The following is a 19576-nucleotide window of genomic DNA, read 5'->3' as shown; positions in this document are numbered from 1 at the left end:
TTTAAAAACTTTTAGAATGAGCACAAGTTCTGATAAACAATGCTGTTTTGTTTTTAGGACTGCTATGGCCATCGATGGGGAGTCAAGGCTGAATATGATGTTCATTGTGACAAGGAAATTGCAATATATCCATCACTCTCTGCAAGGAACGACATCAATTTATGCAAACGAGTTGTAGCCCCACCCACTTAATTACTACCGTGACATGTGAAGTCAAGCGTGTTCAACGACAGCCATTATAGAGAGAGTGAGAAGCACGGGCTACGTTTTTCTATATTCTATGTCCTTCGATTATTAAACCACAATATATCAGGTGACTGTCTTTCCATAACAAATCACCCTTCCTCTGGCGGTGGAAGAAGATGTCGGAGACAATCATGACGGAAGTGCAAACAGAGAAACCTAAGGCAAAAGTCAGGTTTGCCAAAACAACCAAAGTCAATACAACACGGACCCTTCCGAGGCTGATCGAAAAGAATGGAACATGTAACATCGAGTCCAGGACAATCCGGGGAAAGAATATTCGATTCATAAGTGACATTTTTACCACACTACTCGAGACACAATGGAGGATGTTTCTATCACTGTTTGCCTTGTCAGTGGTGTTCAGCTGGGTCATTTTTGCCACTGTGTATTATCTAATTGCTTATTCCAACAATGACTTTGTGGAAAGTATTGTAGAGGAAGAGCGATATTATTGTGTGGAGAATGCCCCTGACTTTATTTCGATGATTTTGTTCTCCATGGAGACACAGACGACAATCGGGTATGGGACTCGTTACGTCACGGACAACTGTCCCGCTGCCGTGTTTCTGGTTACGGTTCAGTCCATCCTCGGAGCTCTTTTACAAGCTCTCCTGACGGGAATCGTCATCGCCAAAGTACAGAAACCAAAGAAGAGAGGTAATACGATATTGTTCAGCAAGAATGTGTGTATATGTCAGGATGGTGGTGAGAGGTATCTATACATACGTATTGGGGACCTACAAAAGTCCGACATGATTGACACGCATGCACGTGTAGTGTGCGTGAAAGATAAAATCACAAGCGATGGGGAATATATTTCTCATTTTCGTCATGATCTTGATGTATACAGTGAACTTTACTCCAGCAGAATTTCGCTCAAATGGCCCATTGTTCTTCAGCACAAGATAACACCATCAAGTCCTTTCTGGGCCTTAGACGAAGGGGAGGTAAAATCTGGTGATTTTGAGTTGTTGGTGTTTCTCCAGGGAGTCATTGAGAGCACGGGGATGTCATTCCAAGCGAGAACCTCCTATCTCCCGCATGAGATTCTTTGGCAACATAAGTTTAAGCCTATGTCCACAGTCGTTACCTTGTCTGGAATGTTCGAGTTTGATTACAAGCAGTTCAATGAGACAATCAACTTTCCTACCTCGACGCCCAGTACCCCCCGGAAATTTGTCAGAGCTAAGTACATCCGTTCCTCCTCCCCTGGGGATTACTCTGTAGGGGGAGAGTCTGGAATCGCCGATATGGATGACGTCATGTCTACAACTTCGAGTTCTGATAGCTCAGATCTCTCCTCTGCTAGTGTAAAGTATGGAAAAGTGTCGCTCAATATGTACGGTTCCTAACATAGACAGACTCTTCTTGGTATATTTTATCATGATAACTTTAATATTTCTATTATACATGGTATATAGGTTATTGGTTGGAATGCTGGTGATCACATGTGACCTCAGTAGTGCTGTAATGTTGCTATTAAATGGCGTTATACTTACTATTTTGATACATATTTACGATGTTTTGAACTTTTACATTGCATTAAACTTTTACAATTTCACGAAATATTTTGCCTTATAGATTTGAAATATATTGATATATGATTAAACTATTGTAACCTGTGCTTAAAAGTCCTAGAATGCTTCTAATTGGGTGTTGAGCTATGTTACCTGAAACAAAGCTGATCATTTCGTCAGATTTAGTCATCGTTAGATGTGAGGTTAATTTGTCCTTGTTGTGTAATAACTACACATTGATGTGTAGTACGTCGCTAATTGATTGGCTAACAGGACGATGTACGGTGCAAACTGTCACTCAAAGTGATCTGTTAATCATGTGGTCACACAGAAGGCAAATATCTGACCAATCTGTGATCCTGTGATCAAAGAATGTGATTGGCAGAGTTTGAAAAACCGTGAATCATTCAAGGTAGTTTTGACTGAAGTAAATGAGTTTTCCTTATTTATTTTTATGGGACGTGTGTATTTATTTCATGAACAGAAAGGAAGTAACATCACAAGAAATTTCAAGAATCGTATTCCCTCGCATGTCTGTCACCAAACAAAAAACTTACACTGGTTCGTATTTCCAAATAATTTTATGTAAAGCGTTATAACGAGATAATTAACTCGTTATAACGAGATACTAACTCGTTATAACGAGATAATTAACTCGTTATAACGAGATAATAACTCGTTATAACGAGATATTTAAGTCGTTATAACGAGATACTAACTCGTTATAACGAGATATTTAAGTCGTTATAACGTGTTAGTTATCTCGTTATAACGAGATAACTAAATCGTTATAACGAGATACTAACTCGTTATAACGAGATACTAACTCGTTATAACGAGATACTAACTCGTTATAACGAGATAATTAAGTCGTTATAACGAGATAACTAACTCGTTATAACGAGATAGCTAACTCGTTATAACGAGATAGCTAACTCGTTATAACGAGATACTAACTCGTTATAACGAGATAATTAACTCGTTATAACGAGATAATTAACTCGTTATAACGAGATACTAACTCGTTATAATGAGATAATTAACTCGTTATAACGAGATATTTAAGTCGTTATAACGAGATACTAACTCGTTATAACGAGATGATTAAGTCGTTATACAAATGTAACGAGATAATTAAGTCGTTATAACGAGATACTAACTCGTTATAACGAGATAATTAAGTCGTTATAACGAGATAACTAACTCGTTATAACGAGATAACTAGCTCGTTATAACGAGATAATTAACTCGTTATAACGAGATAGCTAACTCGTTATAACGAAATGCTAACTCGTTATAATGAGATAATTAACTCGTTATAACGAGATACTAACTCGTTATAACGAGTTAGATTTTTTTTTTTACTTTTCGAAAATGAGCCTATCCGGCTTTCGTACTATCCGGCTTTCGTACATGTATACAATTCACAAAACGTCAAAAAATTACTATAGTACATAATATGTAAACAAGGGTGGAATCTGCGTCAATGGACACAATCTATTCACACTGCGAACAGGTTGTTTTTTGCAGCGATCTTGCGTACATCTATATGTGAGGTCTGTCAACACGACCCTCTGTTCACCGCTACCTGCGTGTATTCAATGTAATATTGCCCGATGTTATACAAGTAAGTGCACATCATTTCTGCATAAACAATAAATCTTGTAAATAAACACGACTTTCATACTCCTTTACGTTGATTTGTTACGCACTCATCGCTAATTAATGTGCGTTTATAACGTTGTAACAACATGCCTCAGCTCAGTCTCGCCGGTTTGGAAATGTATTAAAAATACATCATACAGAAGAAGCTGTCAAATTTCTTTATAGGCGATTTGTTTTAAAGTCGCTAAATTTATGGTTTACCAAAAACATTTTCAATTTTATTTTACATTTTAAAATAGCCGTGATTTGCATTTCCGACAATGGCATCTCAATTAATATTTTTGAAAATTGCGGAAATGTCGGGGAAACCGGTTTTTTTTTATGCTAGTATCGAATTTGTGGCTAGTTTGTTACCTAAACTTCCCCTAGTGCTCTAAAGCGGAGAGATGTGGTGAAATACAAACTGGAAAATTTCTTCTTCGTGAATAGTCTCAACACTAAGGAAGAAAACACCTGAGAGAAATAGTGAATAAAGCTTCATATACCCCGACAATTATGCAATCATATTTTTCACTGATTCGAATCCGTACTTATTTTCAAATACTTCCATCTATCTTGACATTTGATTGTATGTCACAAGGGAAAAGCTAAAGGCGTTCCGCAAAGGTGTGGCACGAGTTTTAATCAGTCATATTACCGCATCAACCAATCAGATTAGATTTCTCATAAAACCTTATGATGTATGGTATTTTTGTGCCTTAACTCTGTATTGAACACGATACGGAATAACACCTCTAAATAATACCTCATTACAACATAAATAGTTAAATGTCCTGAGGTTTCCCAATATCTGGGGGTGAACAATTCCAAAACATTAATGTATTTTTATTATTTTTTACACGTGTAATCTAAACGATTGCTCTTAATCTGTGTCCGAGGTCAGTGTTCTCTGCTGAGGACCAATAGGCAATAATTAAGGAAAGACTGTCTAAGCTGTTTGTTTTTGGTGTCCTACATAAATGATTTTATAATTTTACTTGAGAAAAACAAGTCAATGTCTTCAGAGAGAAATAAAATGCATTGAAACTGCATAATAACATTGCTAGACATAAATATATCCTGTCATTCAGAATTTCAACGACCAAGGTGCATTCGTGAATACCAAAGACTCCTGACCTCCGCTCAAGAAACACCGATGTCTTGAAAACCAAGAAACTGAAGCAGCTTAGCAAGTAAGACAAGGAAGTCTACAGACTGAAGACATGGTGTTAACTGCACACAATCAATACTGTATGTTCCAAGCAACAATGATATTTACTGGTATAATTAACAAATCAGTGATCCGGTTTTGCATTATCAGACTATATATGGAGATCTTATCTTCAAAGATCGTAAGAAGACCGCCACATTCATTGGGCTGCTAAATATGAAAACCCTCGACAGAATAAGAAATTTCAAGATAAGATTCGAATCACGGTACGGGATAAATCCACAAAAAGATGGCCGTCAGCAATACCACATCACCCATGAACATTACTACACTCCTCCCTCGTTCTACCACAGTCGTGTATGACAATGACGTGCCAGTGATATTGTTGTTTATCCTTGGAGTTGCCGGGAACATGATTGCTCTCATTGTATTGTGTTGTTCTGCAAAAACACACCAATGGCGCCCGTTTCACCGATTCGTATGTGGTCTTGCAATTTCCGATGGTGGGGGAATATTAGCATCCTATCCCTTTGCAGGGTACCAATACATTTCGCATTTTAAATATAAGTTTTCGCCTCCTTTGAGCAGCTACCTCGGCTTCGTGTTCATGTTTACTCTGATGTCTTCAGCCATGATCGTCTGCTGTATGTCATTTGACCGATTTTTTGCTACTTTTTACCCTTTCCTTTACAACTCTCCCCGGAGAGAACTCCGGACTAACGTCACACTGGGTGTAGTGTGGTTTCTAGCAGGAATTATCAGCAGCCTTCATCTGTATGGACTGGGATCAAGCAAATGCATATACCCTGGATCATGGTGTTTCCTGAACTTCATTGATTTAGATCCTTCTTCCGACCCGAAATCCACACAGAACATTATCTACTCCTACATATACGCTACTACCGGCATGATAGTTGTCCTGATGACTATTGTATTAAATATGGCAGTGATTTTCTTCTTCGTCAGGAATAGAGTTCTTGGGAAGAGATCGCGCAAACGAGACCTACACGTGATTGTATTTCTCGTGGTCATCGTCATTGTACTCTCATCCTTCTGGACGCCGCTCATGGTAAGAGGATGCCACTTATGTAGCATGGTATGAGATTGGTTAAAGCTGCTATCGTTTGTTCCTTTCTTCGATATTCAGCATATATATCGATATGTCGGTATTCAGTATAAATATCGATATGTCGGTAGTCAGTATAAATATCGATGTGTCGGTAATCAGCATATATATCGATATGTCGGTAGTCAGCATAAATATCGATATGTACAATGTACGAGATTAACGCTGCACTATTTTATTCACTATGCGTATAACTACACTTAAAGCTAGTTCATGTATTATTTTTGTACATAAATTGTATTTACTTTAAAGCAGATTAATTACTTTATAAAGTTATTAACTTTCCCTTAATTACATGCTTGAAAACATCTGCACGTAAAAGAAAACAGCGAGAATAATATTTAGAATGTAAATATGTGTGGTACATATATAAATTATCCCATAATAGATGTCTATAAATAGACTCACGCGCGTCAGGGGAATCCCAACATGATGTATTAACTCATACGCAACTGTCTAATTTTAAGGCTGAAATTGCGTAAAACAACGAATTAATAAGAGGTATTTGATATTTTTATTTCTATTAAACTTGTGACACGGTACTGTTGTAACAAAATACACAGATAAGACCACCGATGATCTGAAAGTTTGAACTGGTCACGTGACTGTCACTTGAACTGGCAGTCTGACGCGGTTATTTGTAAACATCGATTTAAAATCAAATAATTTGGGTTAAAACAGGTGAAATAATGTATGATATGTCATACAGCCTCATAACTACATACGTGCGATGATTTAATAGCGTTTTTACGAGATGGAAAATAATATTGTCATTCGGACCATGCAGCTTTAAAGTGGTTCAACTTATTGTTCTTTAGGTAATTTGCTAGTTATGTCTTGTAAACTTTCTGTGTTGCATAGGATATCTGGTTTTTTAAGTGGAAAGAGTGCTTTGTACACATATAGTGTATGTATATATCATGTAAAATATTACCTAAGTAGGCTGGTTCTGGGCCTCGTGAAATGTATATCTGAAGTAGAATTGCGAACCCGACTTAACTTTACATGCTATATAGAGTTTTCTTGGGATATCGTATTTTAAATTGTTTTGTGTTGATAACTTCAATATATAAAGGTAAAAAGTGAAGATAACGAACAGCGATCTAATTTCAGAATCTTCAAACATGATGCGTGTTGTTTATACTCCTACTATTTAATCAAGTTGACCATTTCTACTTTAAGAGTTGTTCTTTAGAATTATAATTACTGATATTAAAATACCATTTCTTCTAAAATGCGAGATAGCAAGTATGCTGTGTTTAATGTAAAAGTACTTTCAATTTGCATGAAAAATTCTCGAGAGGGACGTTAAACAATATACAATCAATTTATATTTACATAAACGTTTCTTTGGGACCAACGACGTTTCCGTTCGAAATGCAACGTTTTTAACTTAGAGTTTATTTTCTTCAAAATTGAAGGAATTACTATTTTTTCACAGTAACCATACAAAGCTGCTAAAGGGGTGTTTTCATATTTTTGTTGAACTAATTTTCGCTGTTCTCAGCTGTTTCGTTAATATGATCAGGCCACGAAAGCATCGGTTGAACGACACACGATATTTGGTTTTAAAGGCAGAACATATAATGGCTGTTCACAAAATCCACGAAATTTCATACCCATGACAATTTATGAAACAACTGTGTTACAAATAAAGCAACAATACCCGACTGTTTTGTATGGTTGATTTGGTAAACAACTGTGACGGCCTCTGTATCTACATAAATGGATCGAGTTACATTCCCCCATGTTCATGTACATTGTATCTCATTAATGTTCATGATAGATTGTCAATGATCATGTAAGATTTTAAAATCAACAAAAACTTGAGCACTGTCTGGATACATTGCCTTGGAATTGCACGTGGTAAAAAGTCTGTGTTTTTCTACCTATCAGCGTTCTTCTATAAAATATAGACGCCCCAACCAATGTTGTATCGCACTGCATTTCACCCTCTCAACAAATCCACACCTAAAATGCCAAAGTTACACAGAAAATGGCCTTCAAAATATCATTTAAGTCATTAGTTACGCAAGTAAATATCATTTAGATATGTTAACTGAAGTATTTGAGAGTGCAACCTTTACCGCGGAACACGACAAAGTCCATAGCATTTACTTTTCTATTTCATTGTGATACATGTACCGATAGACATACATATCAAGGGTTGTGAAAAGTCTGGACTTTGTAGTGTCCGGAAATTAAATGACGTACGTTCCAATATCTGCAAACATGTTTCGTTTTTTCCTATCTTTATCAGATAAACATTCTTCAGCATGCGACTGGCGCTGTGGAAGGGGAGAACACCACGGAGTTGGATCTCCTGCGCATGGCCGTCACGAATTCCGTTCTAGACCCCTGGATATATATTCTACTCCGGAAAGAATCCCTTATGTTTGTGCTACGTGTTGTTGAACGTTTGACAGGGAGAAAAGTCAAGCTAGGACAAAAGTTGTCGGGAATCAGTACGGCCAACAGAAGATGTTGTAACCCCTGATGATGTTTAGATAACAAATCCTTAGCATTGGGAGATTTATGAAGCTATTGCATTTTTGAATACAGATCTCATTATTTACACTATAATTGCATCTGAACTCTCATATTTGCATATGACGCAAACGCACTACAGACTGACCACTAGTCGTTGTACTACATGTAGACCAGTCAGTGACTTCACTGCAGACTGACCACTAGTCGCTGTACTACATGTAGCCCAGTCAGTGACTTCACTACAGACTGACCACTAGTCGCTGTACTACATGTAGCTCAGTCAGTGACTTCACTGTAGACTGACCACTAGTCGCTGTACTACATGTAGCCCAGTCAGTGACTTCACTGCAGACTGACCACTAGCCGCTGTACTACATGTAGCCCAGTCAGTGACTTCACTGCAGACTGACCACAAGCCGCTGTACTACATGTAGCCCAGTCAGTGACTTCACTGCAGACTGACCACTAGCTGCTGTACTACATGTAACCCAGTCAGTGACTTCACTACAGACTAACCACTAGTCGCTGTACTACTTGTAGCCCAGTCAGTGACTTCACTACAGACTGACCACTAGTCGCTGTACTACATGTAGCCCAGTCAGTGACTTCACTGCAGACTGACCACTAGCTGCTGTACTACATGTAACCCAGTCAGTGACTTCACTACAGACTAACCACTAGTCGCTGTACTACTTGTAGCCCAGTCAGTGACTTCACTACAGACTGACCACTAGTCGCTGTACTACATGTAGCCCAGTCAGTGACTTCACTGCAGACTCACCACTAGCTGCTGTACTACATGTAGCCCATTCAGTGACTTCACTGCAGACTGACCACTAGTCGCTGTACTACATGTAGCCCAGTCAGTGACTTCACTGCAGACTGACCACTAGTCGCTGTACTACATGTAGCCCAGTCAGTGACTTCACTGCAGACTGACCACTAGTCGCTGTACTACATGTAGCCCAGTCAGTGACTTCACTGCAGACTGACCACTAGTTGCTGTACTAGCCCAGTAATTGAGATTTCCTCAGTAATATGTTCCTCGCCTGTCTACACGGTAAAACAGGTCTAGATTTCACGCTAATGCAAACAATCAAAGTACTGATAGTACTGAAAGACGGTGGCGTGGATTGCGAAAAGCTTAACTCAGGTGAACTTAAAACAGTCCAGAGATAGTAATTGTCTGAATGAGGAATCATTAATGGTTATTCATTGTGTAATAATAATTCAATAATGGTAAAGCAGGATAAAAGAATTCAAAGATAGTGTATTCAGTCCAAAAGAAGAAAAATGTACATATGTAGTTTAAAAATGCATTTTCCAAAATTGAATTAATTAACCATGCCATGTAAATGTGCAAATTCACAAAATAATCGAGTAACATGAAACTCATATCCATGCACTGTTTTCCTTTTGCACTTATAGAGAATATTTCAGAACCTTGTAAAATGGAGAATGGCATTAGAGTCTATGGCCTTTCCATTTTGAAATACCCGGTATCCATATCATTTTAGGATGCTGTGGCACTCAAAACTTAAATATTAAAAATTAGAAGAAACATGTTATTTTTCTTATCACAGGTCAAGATAAGAAACTTTTTGTTTCATGATCTAATTACCTTATAAGTAGGATTTTATTGTGTACCGGTATGTATGGAGTGGACCAACAAATATTACACTTATATCACACTGTTTTTCAAAAGAAATTTCAAATGAGTCATTTATCATGTGTTCAAAATATTCTTACAGGAATTTTTAATCTCCAGATTGTTCTCGCGCTCTGTCATGTTATTCCAAAATGAATCGTAATAGATTCGTGAAGTTCTCAAACGATATCTCAAATATACCTCATATGGTTGAAATAGGTCTAAAATTTTGATTAATGTCACACAATAAAAAAAAATCTCGTATATTCTAATATTGCTGAAGTATTTCATTTCTCAATCATAAAATCTTAAACCTTGAAAAATTATTAATGGAATTCTCGAGTTTTCAGAAGATATCTTGACTCAGAGTGTGTTGGTCGTGTTTGTTCCTGTATATATTTTATCAAATTATTTCATATCTTCACCTTTCATATACATGTAATGGCAACATTAACTTCTCAATCACATTACATTTTAGTCATGTAATCTCAATAAAGATTTATCAAACTCTCAAAAATTTTCATATGTTTATAACCTGTGGTGTGATTTCTTCGAACTTCTTTATTACAAATTTTCTCAAAAACACACACATAAAATTATTTATTGAAGTTATTTAATTCAATTCACAAGTGAAAGTTTGGAAAAGTTACCGGTTGTTTCCACACTAAAACAAAATAAATGTACTGTCGAATTGACGAACAAAGTTCTTGAATTTATCAAAGTGGAAAATGAATGTGGTGATTCCCGCTAATTTCACTTCAATTGCCGTTATCAACGTCGACCAAGTAATTCCATTTTGATTTGAACTAACCACGTAAATTACATAGAATTACCATCATAGCGGTTCTCTATCTTTGGCGGGAGGAAATTGTCGCTATGCGTAATGCTTATAATATCAGACATCGAAATTCACGAGGTGATGGGATAATTGTTTCAAAAATATGCCATGTAGACTTAAGTTGGAGTATTTGTTGAAACATCGTTCTTGATACCCTCAATCAAATAAACAAACCAACTAACAAATCATAACTATCGTAAAAAGACCGACGGCAATTAATATCGATATGAATTACTGTACAAATTACAAATGATTCGAAAATCAAAAAAGAAAGTTGAAACAAGAAATCATCCCATTCAAGCAAATCACAAGTGCTCATCATCTTTATACTTTAAATAATAAACATTTTAATAGTATTTTGCAAGAAAAATGTACTGTGCATTATATCCATTGAATAAAATTTTACACTCTGTGTGTTGTCGTGAAAACACACCGGGACATTCAGTCTTCTACGGAGGGCTTATAGATTCAATATTTGCGGATTATCTTTGCGCATATAACTATTAAATAGGCTATTCAAAAACTGTTTCAAATCATATACATGTAATTTTGATATTAAAAAGAACTTCATTTTCATAATTGTTTGCCTGAAAAATTCTGCCGATAGGGTCCCTACGTAAATACAGAAACGCCAACTGTTGCGGCAGCATAAGACTGGCTATAAATAGCCACCGTCTAAAAAGCCCCGCACCTTTGAAGTACAGATCTGCCAACGTGGAAATGTGCATTCTCTTCCTCGCGTCAGCATAGCATTTGCATCAGAGAAGACGAGCAGGGTCGTGGAAGATCTATAGCCATTCAGGAATTTTCTTACAATGGATTTGACTGGTTTTAATGAGGTATAAAATAAAGTCGTTATTGAAGTATAAATAGATCATCACATTTCAGGCATCTGATTGACAGGAGAAAAAAAGTCTCATACATGTACCACAAGCTGTACCAAATAGAAACACGCTCTATTTGAACGCGTTAAAGAACGATTCTAGAAAGCTTTAAATCCATTTAATAGCGCGGTACACTCAGTAGGCTTGTGCTGTAGTCTAGTATACAATTTGCCGGTCTGTGGGCTCCCTGGTGATGTGGGTTAGAATAGCTAAAAAAAAAAAAGGAATAGCTACCCCTTGCTTGCCGTAAGAGGCGACTAAATGAGTCCTTCGGACAAGACCGCAAAAGCAGAGGTCTCGTGTTACAGCTGGTGTGGCACGATAAAGATCCCTACCTATTCAATGGTAATAAGCATCGAGCAAGGGCCTAAATTTTGCAGCCCTTCATCGCCAATGTTGACGTCTCCATTTGAGTGAAAAATTCTCGAGAGGAACGTTAAACAATATACAATCAGTCAATCACAACCTTAATCATTATCTTCATGATCTCTCTCTCTCTCTCTCTCTCTCTCTCTCTCTCTCTCTCTGGGTGCTTGTTCCCACTCATCCTTTCAATAGAATACTGAACGTACCTCCGTTACACAGAAGAACTGATATCTCAGAAATCGGAAATTGAAATCCTCAAGCATTTAACAAGATTTTCATGACTTTTATTCTCTTGTCGTATAGTCGCTCGAATCTACTGACTTGCTTACTTAATATTTTAGTATTTTGGAGGGTACATCTTTGTAACCATTACGTTTGTGTGTGGTCGTTATTGATATTTAACGGTGTGGACTCTGTGTCGTGTCAACGTCTATCGTGAAATGGAACCACTGCGTTTAAAAGAAAGCCACCGACTTCCAATGTCGAACACTTGAAAGAAGAACAGTCGCTATGTTTCTGAACGTCTTAGGCCTGGTGTGGTGTGGCAGGATTAGAACCAAAGAGCTCCTGGTCAGAAATCGCCCTACTGATCGTTTATTTGTTTGTCGCTATGCTATTTTACGTCCCATTCAAGAATTTTTCACTTATATAGACGTAACCAGCTGTGTTGAAGTGTCACAAATTTGGACCTCTTCTAAGGCGCTGAAGGCTGTGACAATGTAGGTTCTAAAACCTTCCATGATCTCTATTTCAGGGTCATATCTGAAGACCTATGACTTGCACTTCTAATACCGGCAAACGAATTATAGTCAGTACGTATGTTAAAAGTCTTGGGTTTGATGCGGAGTCAGGAACTGCTGGTTGGGAAGCGAGCGCTGACATTAGACTACTCCACCGGTTATCTTCTTACTGAGCTAACGGTTAATGGATCAATTTTAAAGATTAAAACGACAAATCGCTAAATTCGGTCAAGTAATTTTTTTTCGATCGAAGTGTACTTCACATTTTAGCTCATTTGAGCTGAAAGTTCAAGTGGGCTTTTCTGCTAGCTATTTGCCTTAACTTTTAACATTTTCGACTTTTCAAGAAACAATGGGCTAATTTCACCTATTTCAGACTTTTGATATTACAATCCTACTTTTAAAGATTTTTGATTCTGTTTATCTAATTTTATTTTGTTTTCTGTTTATTTGTATTCTTGTTTGTATTCTGTTTTTGTTTTTGTAAATCTAATAATATAATGATATTCCAATTTTTTGTTAATGGACTCAATGTTTTTATATGCATGTCCGACATGTGAGGTGGCGTTTTATCAGTTGAACAGTGTTTTTCTTTTTGACCAAAACTGAGAATAAGATTTATTAGGCTTAATCTGTAGAGTTTGGAGGTATCAGAGGAAGGTGTTATGGGGATTAAAGCGTGTCGTATTCCTTGCTTATCTCCCTCTTTATGCGGGATAACCAGCATGATCAACGAAATGATATACATATATAGTAAATATTGATTACAGCTTAATGTCTACTTTTAATATTTCTGTATAAAATATACTATGTGTACGATGTATACTCCTCAAACTGAACATCACTTTTTCTGGTAACTGATAGTTAATTTTCCCCACGTTTATCATTGGGCCGCACCCCCCCCCCCCCCACTTCGAAATATTTTTTGGATCCGCCCCTGCTGAATCTGCATGTCAGTCATCAGAAAAGGATGTATTGTATCACTGTATAGTTTCACATTTAAAGGTGCAACATTTTACGAGTAACTATCGGACTGGTTTATCTCTGCATGTAATACAGATATAGCTGCTGATTCATACTTCAAACGACACATATATTGTTGGATACGCTGATCAGGTAACCTATGGAAAGCGCAACCCTATCAGCAGGAACAAGGAAGTAGATTACGTAAAAATGATATCACTTCTCCTTATATATGTTTGTGTGTGATAAAAACGATAGAACATTTCCTCATTATTTTATTCAAATTGATATAAACATAATTATGACAAATCAAACACATTCTAGATGCATTATATGGACAATAAGTTTAAGTCATTACATTTTTTATCCGTAAAATTTTCAGACTGGATATTTTTCCTTACATCCAACACATATGGTGTCCGGATAGGGCCATTTGCGAAAGCGTGACTGCGCGTTAGTCACAACACGCCGTCACGCCAACAAGCAACGCGCCTTCGCGCTCTCACGACAACAAGCAACGCGCCTTCGCGCAGACAAGCAACGCACCTTCGCGCTCTCACGACAACAATCAACGCGCCTTCGTGCTCTCACGCCAACAAGCATTACGCCTTCGCGCAGCGTTGCTTGTCTGCGCGAAGGCGAGTTGCTTGTTGTCGTAAGAGTGCGAAGGTGCGTTGCTTGTCTGCGCGAAGGCGCGTTGCTTGTTGTCGTGAGAGCGCGAAGGCGCGTTGCTTGTTGGCGTGACGGCGTGTTGTGACTAACGCGCAGTCACGCTTTCGCAAATGGCCCTATCCGGACACCATAAACACAAGTGTATTTTAAAACATAGCGAATATTAAAGATTTGTGACAAGCAAATACAATTCGTAGAAAATCAGCATGAATTATTGCAGTAACTTTGGAAATCATTAAATGATATATGTAACCTTAAGCAGCATTACATTTATAGGTGAGGTGTTGAAGCGGTTACTAGACAGTAAATAGTTTTTGAAACCCAAATGTGATTAAAAGATCAGGAAAGTTTTCCTCGTAATAGATCACCTTTAATATTTCCTCCTGCAAGAAAAGTCAGAAAAGCATGCATATTAGAAGATTGAAATTCAAGTAAGGAATATTTATTCTAAAGCGCCAATAATTTCACCCAGTCGTGTACAACACCCACAGCGTTTCATAGCAACAAAACTCTTCAGGGGTTTTCAATATTATTTGGTGTTTTAGCTTAGGTGAAATTTATTCGTTCAAATGATTTAAACAAATAGATAAACAGGAAATAACCAGGTTGTTTTTATCTTTATCAAGGCATGAACCACTATCATCCAAATGTTTGCTTTCACATTCTTTATTTATCTTATTTAAAACACACATAATGTACACTGAAGTCATATCGCATCTGGAGTAATAGAACAAACGGGTTTTGAGGCTCCTGGAGTTAAGGGAAAATCAAAACAAGACAAGTATCGCCATCATGAGCTTATCTGCACCCTCAACTACTGTTGCCATACAGAATGAAACAATGACCACCAAATCTCTCGTGAACACGACCGTATTATTTTCTGCCGTCTTCATTCAGAATGAGACAACCACCGCCGCCGACGACATGAACAGCACGTCGATTCCTACAACTATGACCACACATGTGTATGAAAATGCCGCACCCGTTTCACTTTTGTTTATCTTTGGAGTCGTTGGAAATGCTATAGCTCTCACGGTTTTATGTTGTTCCGCAAAAACACACAAATGGCGCCCGTTTTACCGGTACGTATGCGGTCTGGCAATTTCCGATGGCGGGGGGATATTAGCATCTTACCCCTTTGCACTGTATCGTTACATCTCTAAGTTTAATTATGAATTCCCGACACCGCTGTGCGCGTACCTCGGCTTCGTGTTCATGTTTACTCTGATGTCTTCAGCCATGATCGTCTGCTGTATGTCATTTGACCGATTTTTTGCTACTTTTTACCCTTTCCTTTACAATTCTCCCCGGAGAGAATTCCGGACCAACTTCACACTGGGTGTAGTGTGGTTTCTAGCAGGAATTATCAGTAGCCTTCATCTGTATGGGCTGGGATCAAGCAAAAACATATATCCCGGATCATGGTGTTTTCTGAACTTTATTGAATTAGGTCCTATCGACCCGAAATCCACACAGAACATTATCTACTCCTACATATACGCAACAACTGGCGTGATTGTTGTTCTGATGACCATTATGATAAACACAGCGGTCATTTTCTTCTTCGTTAGGAACAAAGTTGGCGGGAAGAGATCACGCAAACGAGATCTACACGTCATTGTTTTCCTGCTGGTAATTGTTACCGTGTTTACCTCATGCTGGGCTCCTCTTATGGTAAGACATTGTATTTCTTGGTATATGTGTATGATTATGAAAGACAGCATGTGGTTATATTCGGGCCACGTAGAAATAGATAGTGATATTGTTTCTCATATGATTGAAATATAACGAACAGTGATCAATCTCATAACTCTTATAAGCAATACAAAATAGTAAGTTGGGTAAACACGGAGCCCTGGATATACCAGAGGTGGGATCAGGTGCCTAGGAAGAGTAAGCATCCCCTGTCGACCGCAATCGTAACTACTCGGCTATTTCTGTAACCGCAAATGAACCTCGTATGTGGATCGACGCCATCAGAGTTGGTTGCTACGTATACATAAACGTAACTTTGACGTCACAGTCGTACGTTACACTATGAAACGTGAACTTTCAAATGCATCTAAGATATTATACACATCTAAGGTATTGTACCACTATCAATTTCCACTTACATGTTATGTATTAGAGTGAATAGGACGTTAATGATACCAAAACTGAATCTGTGGTGAAAATATAAATAACATATTATTCAGGGATTCGGTTCTGGCCTTTTAACACTCATCCACGGGCGCGCTTCCGGCGAAGAAATGCATCGATTTGATGCAATTCTTGCGCCGATCCACGTCCGAGTCTTCTTACCGGTTACGGAAAATGACGAGCGCGTGATCCGATTGTGTCGACCGGTCTCATCCGCCATGAGCCCAATTATTTTGATCAGGGAAATGGTGCTATCTGTAGTTAGAATCAGTGTCCCCCAAAACGGCCTAACAATCCATTCTTAGCATGGATGACCATGTCCATTGCCCGTTATGTTATGTGAGCAGATTGTATACCGATGTCAAATCTTGTCGGTGCGTGTCCCATTGCTTAATTAAAGTCATGTCCCCTACAGACAGCTTAAGATACTTTCATTTATATTGCAGAAAAAGATGAATGTGTCAATAATGACAATCAGTCATTAATTTTATTGTGTAAATCACTCCTCTTTTCCTTTGCATTAAAGGTAAACATTCTCCAACATGCTTCTGGTTCTATTACTGGGGAGGGGACTACGGAACTTAACCTTTTGCGCATGGGTGTGACGAATTCGGTGGTGGATCCCTGGATATACATTCTATTCCGGAAGGAGGTCATCCTGCTCGTCATAAGTGGTCTAGAACGTTTGACTGGAAGGAAATACAAAATCAAACAGGAATTGTCAGGACTTTCAGGAACTGGTGACTCAAACAAAACGTCTACTGCTGTTTACAAAACTCCTGCTACAGACACACTGGATACGCCCACTTCTACAACAACTACACATGTATCAGATGATGGTGGCGTTTACAGAGGATGATAAAATGATCGGCTTACCCTTTATACAGTACACTTTTTTGAAAACGATCTTTAAAAAGCCGTAACGGTTCTTTCGGTATCTCATAATGTTTTCCAACATTTTATTTCATGGAATTATCAAAACCAAAATTTTGCCCAATGTATCTGATTTCCTCGTTTTATATTGTGACATAGAGAAAATTCCCTGTTATCTTTGGCAAATATATTAAGATGTCTGCAACACAAGTGAACTATATAAACGTGCAACTTCGTACTAAAACGCCAGAATGAAAGGTGAAAATAACGAACAGTGATCAATGTCATAACTCTTATAAGCAATACAAAATAGATAGCTGGGCAAACACGGACCCCTGGACACACCAGAGGTGAAGTGATTTTTTCAAGAAAAGGTATCGGTCATACCAAATTGACACATTTGTTAAATACTTAACAGAAGACTTCAATCTGAATGTATATTTTGTGACTGTCTGTTAACCATACGCCACATCCTTTTAGAATGTACCAATTTTTCGCTCATTCGAAATAGACCCTTTGATAATGTGCAATCAATGCAAGAGCTTTTTACAAAAATCAATAATTAGATTTTATAAAATGTTTGCAAGAATGTGATTTTTTTACAGTAATAAGTACTTTTTATTTTACTTTTTATATATACCTGAAATGTTATACCCTTTACCTGTTTATATATTTCAACTTTTACGTTCATCGGAAATGACGTTGATCGCTTCTCTGGTTTTTTTTTTTTATAAAGATTACATACATACAATAACACATGTGTTTCACCTTTTTGTGGCAGAAATTTGGCCATCTTTTCTTGTTTCGGTTTTATAATGTAGTACTGTGCGGCACTCCTTCCTTTCAAGTTTGTGAGGATTATGTAATATGTTTGTAATAAAGCCAGTTTGGTCTAGTTGGTCTCTGTGATTAGCCTCCCAGTGTTTCATAACTATGCTCTTATTACGTCATTTTTTTCAATAAATAACAATTACGAAAAGTCCTGTTGTTCGAGCAAAATAATAATGATAACTAACTTCATTGAAGGCAGCATGCTTATAACAGGCGTTTCGAGAAGTGTACTTAAATAGTAATTCATGTGAAAAAATTACTTTAAGTAAAGTTTGTTAAAGTATAACACATGTGCACCTTTCCCCTCATTTGCCCCCACCCACCCCGTCATATAAATACATTCCGCTCCCGGTGACCCTTGCATTTTACAGCTACCCAATCATTAACTAGTCTTTTCATTATCTTTTGTCGAGAGTTTTTCGTGCAACCCACCTCCATCCCAGCTGGTTCTCTTTGTACCACCTTTTTGCTTTCCGTTATGTACAATTGTATTTATGTTTGGCAGAATTTTGGCTACTCTTTTGCTTACCGTTATGTACAATATTGTATTAATGTTTGGCAGAATGTTGGCCACCTTTTTACTTACCGTTATGTACAATATTGTATTTATGTTGGGCAGGATTTCGGCCACCTTTTTGCTTCGGTTTTATAATCTAGTACAAAGAGGAAAGAGTCCTTTTATTGATTGATTGATTGATTGTATATTATTTAACGTCCCTCTTAAGAAGTTTTCAATCATGTGGAGACGTCTGTTTCTTTTTTGTTCACAGTGATTATGTAACATGTTTGTAGTAAGACCAGTGTGGACTACATTGTAGATGGTTATATTATATGTAGTGTGATTGACCTTCCAGTTGTTCACAACTATGCTCTTATTACATCATTTCCAATAAATGTTAATAAAGGAAAGTTATGTTGTTTGAGCGAAAAACTAGCTTCATTGATAGCAACATGCTTATATCGAGCGTTTTATAAGTTTTACTTAAATTTACTGTTTTCAATTGTGATCAACAAATTATCCTCCTTTTATCTAAAATGCATATTATCAGTAAAAGATTGCAATCTTCAATGAGTTCTTGATACCTAGAGCACACACAAAACAGTAAGGTCAAAAAATAATTTTTAAAAACCCGGTACGGTAAGGTCCCAAATAATTAAACCGTCTTACATACTGAATAGTAAGATCCCAAATAATTAAACCGTCTTATATACTGAACAGTAAGATCCCAATTAATTAAACCGTCTTATATACTGAACAGTAAGATCCCAAATAATTAAACCGTCTTACATACTGAACAGTAAGGTCCCAAATAATACAACCGTCTTAAATACTGAACAGTAAGATCCCAAATAATTAAACCGTCTTATATACTGAACAGTAAGATCCCAAATAATTAATCCGTCTTACATACTGAATAGTAAGATCCC

At 37.4% G+C, this 19576-nt stretch overlaps 3 protein-coding genes across 3 annotated transcripts; all 3 read left to right on the top strand.

Annotated features, from left to right (window-relative positions):
* The first annotated feature begins 86 nt into the window (after positions 1–86).
* On the top strand, positions 87–1812 carry LOC125671136 (ATP-sensitive inward rectifier potassium channel 12-like). The gene has a single exon (XM_048906619.2). The coding sequence runs from the start codon at positions 363–365 to the stop codon at positions 1596–1598; it is 1236 nt and encodes a 411-aa protein (XP_048762576.1). The 5' UTR covers positions 87–362; the 3' UTR covers positions 1599–1812.
* Positions 1813–4539: 2727 nt separating this feature from the next.
* LOC125671138 (prostaglandin E2 receptor EP4 subtype-like) lies at positions 4540–8287 on the top strand. Its single transcript, XM_048906622.2, has 2 exons — positions 4540–5647; positions 7965–8287. The coding sequence occupies exons 1-2, from the start codon at positions 4868–4870 to the stop codon at positions 8199–8201; spliced, it is 1017 nt and encodes a 338-aa protein (XP_048762579.1). The 5' UTR covers positions 4540–4867; the 3' UTR covers positions 8202–8287.
* A 6736-nt stretch (positions 8288–15023) lies between these two features.
* LOC125672335 (thromboxane A2 receptor-like) lies at positions 15024–19057 on the top strand. The gene is made up of 2 exons (XM_048908569.2): positions 15024–15979; positions 16971–19057. The coding sequence occupies exons 1-2, from the start codon at positions 15098–15100 to the stop codon at positions 17301–17303; spliced, it is 1215 nt and encodes a 404-aa protein (XP_048764526.2). The 5' UTR covers positions 15024–15097; the 3' UTR covers positions 17304–19057.
* The last annotated feature ends 519 nt before the right edge of the window (positions 19058–19576 follow it).

The sequence above is a fragment of the Ostrea edulis genome, chromosome 4 (genome assembly GCF_947568905.1).
Source record: "Ostrea edulis chromosome 4, xbOstEdul1.1, whole genome shotgun sequence".
Taxonomy (NCBI): Eukaryota; Metazoa; Mollusca; class Bivalvia; order Ostreida; family Ostreidae; genus Ostrea; species Ostrea edulis.
Note: the sequence above shows the minus strand (reverse complement) of the source record. Positions and strands in the feature narration are given on the sequence as shown.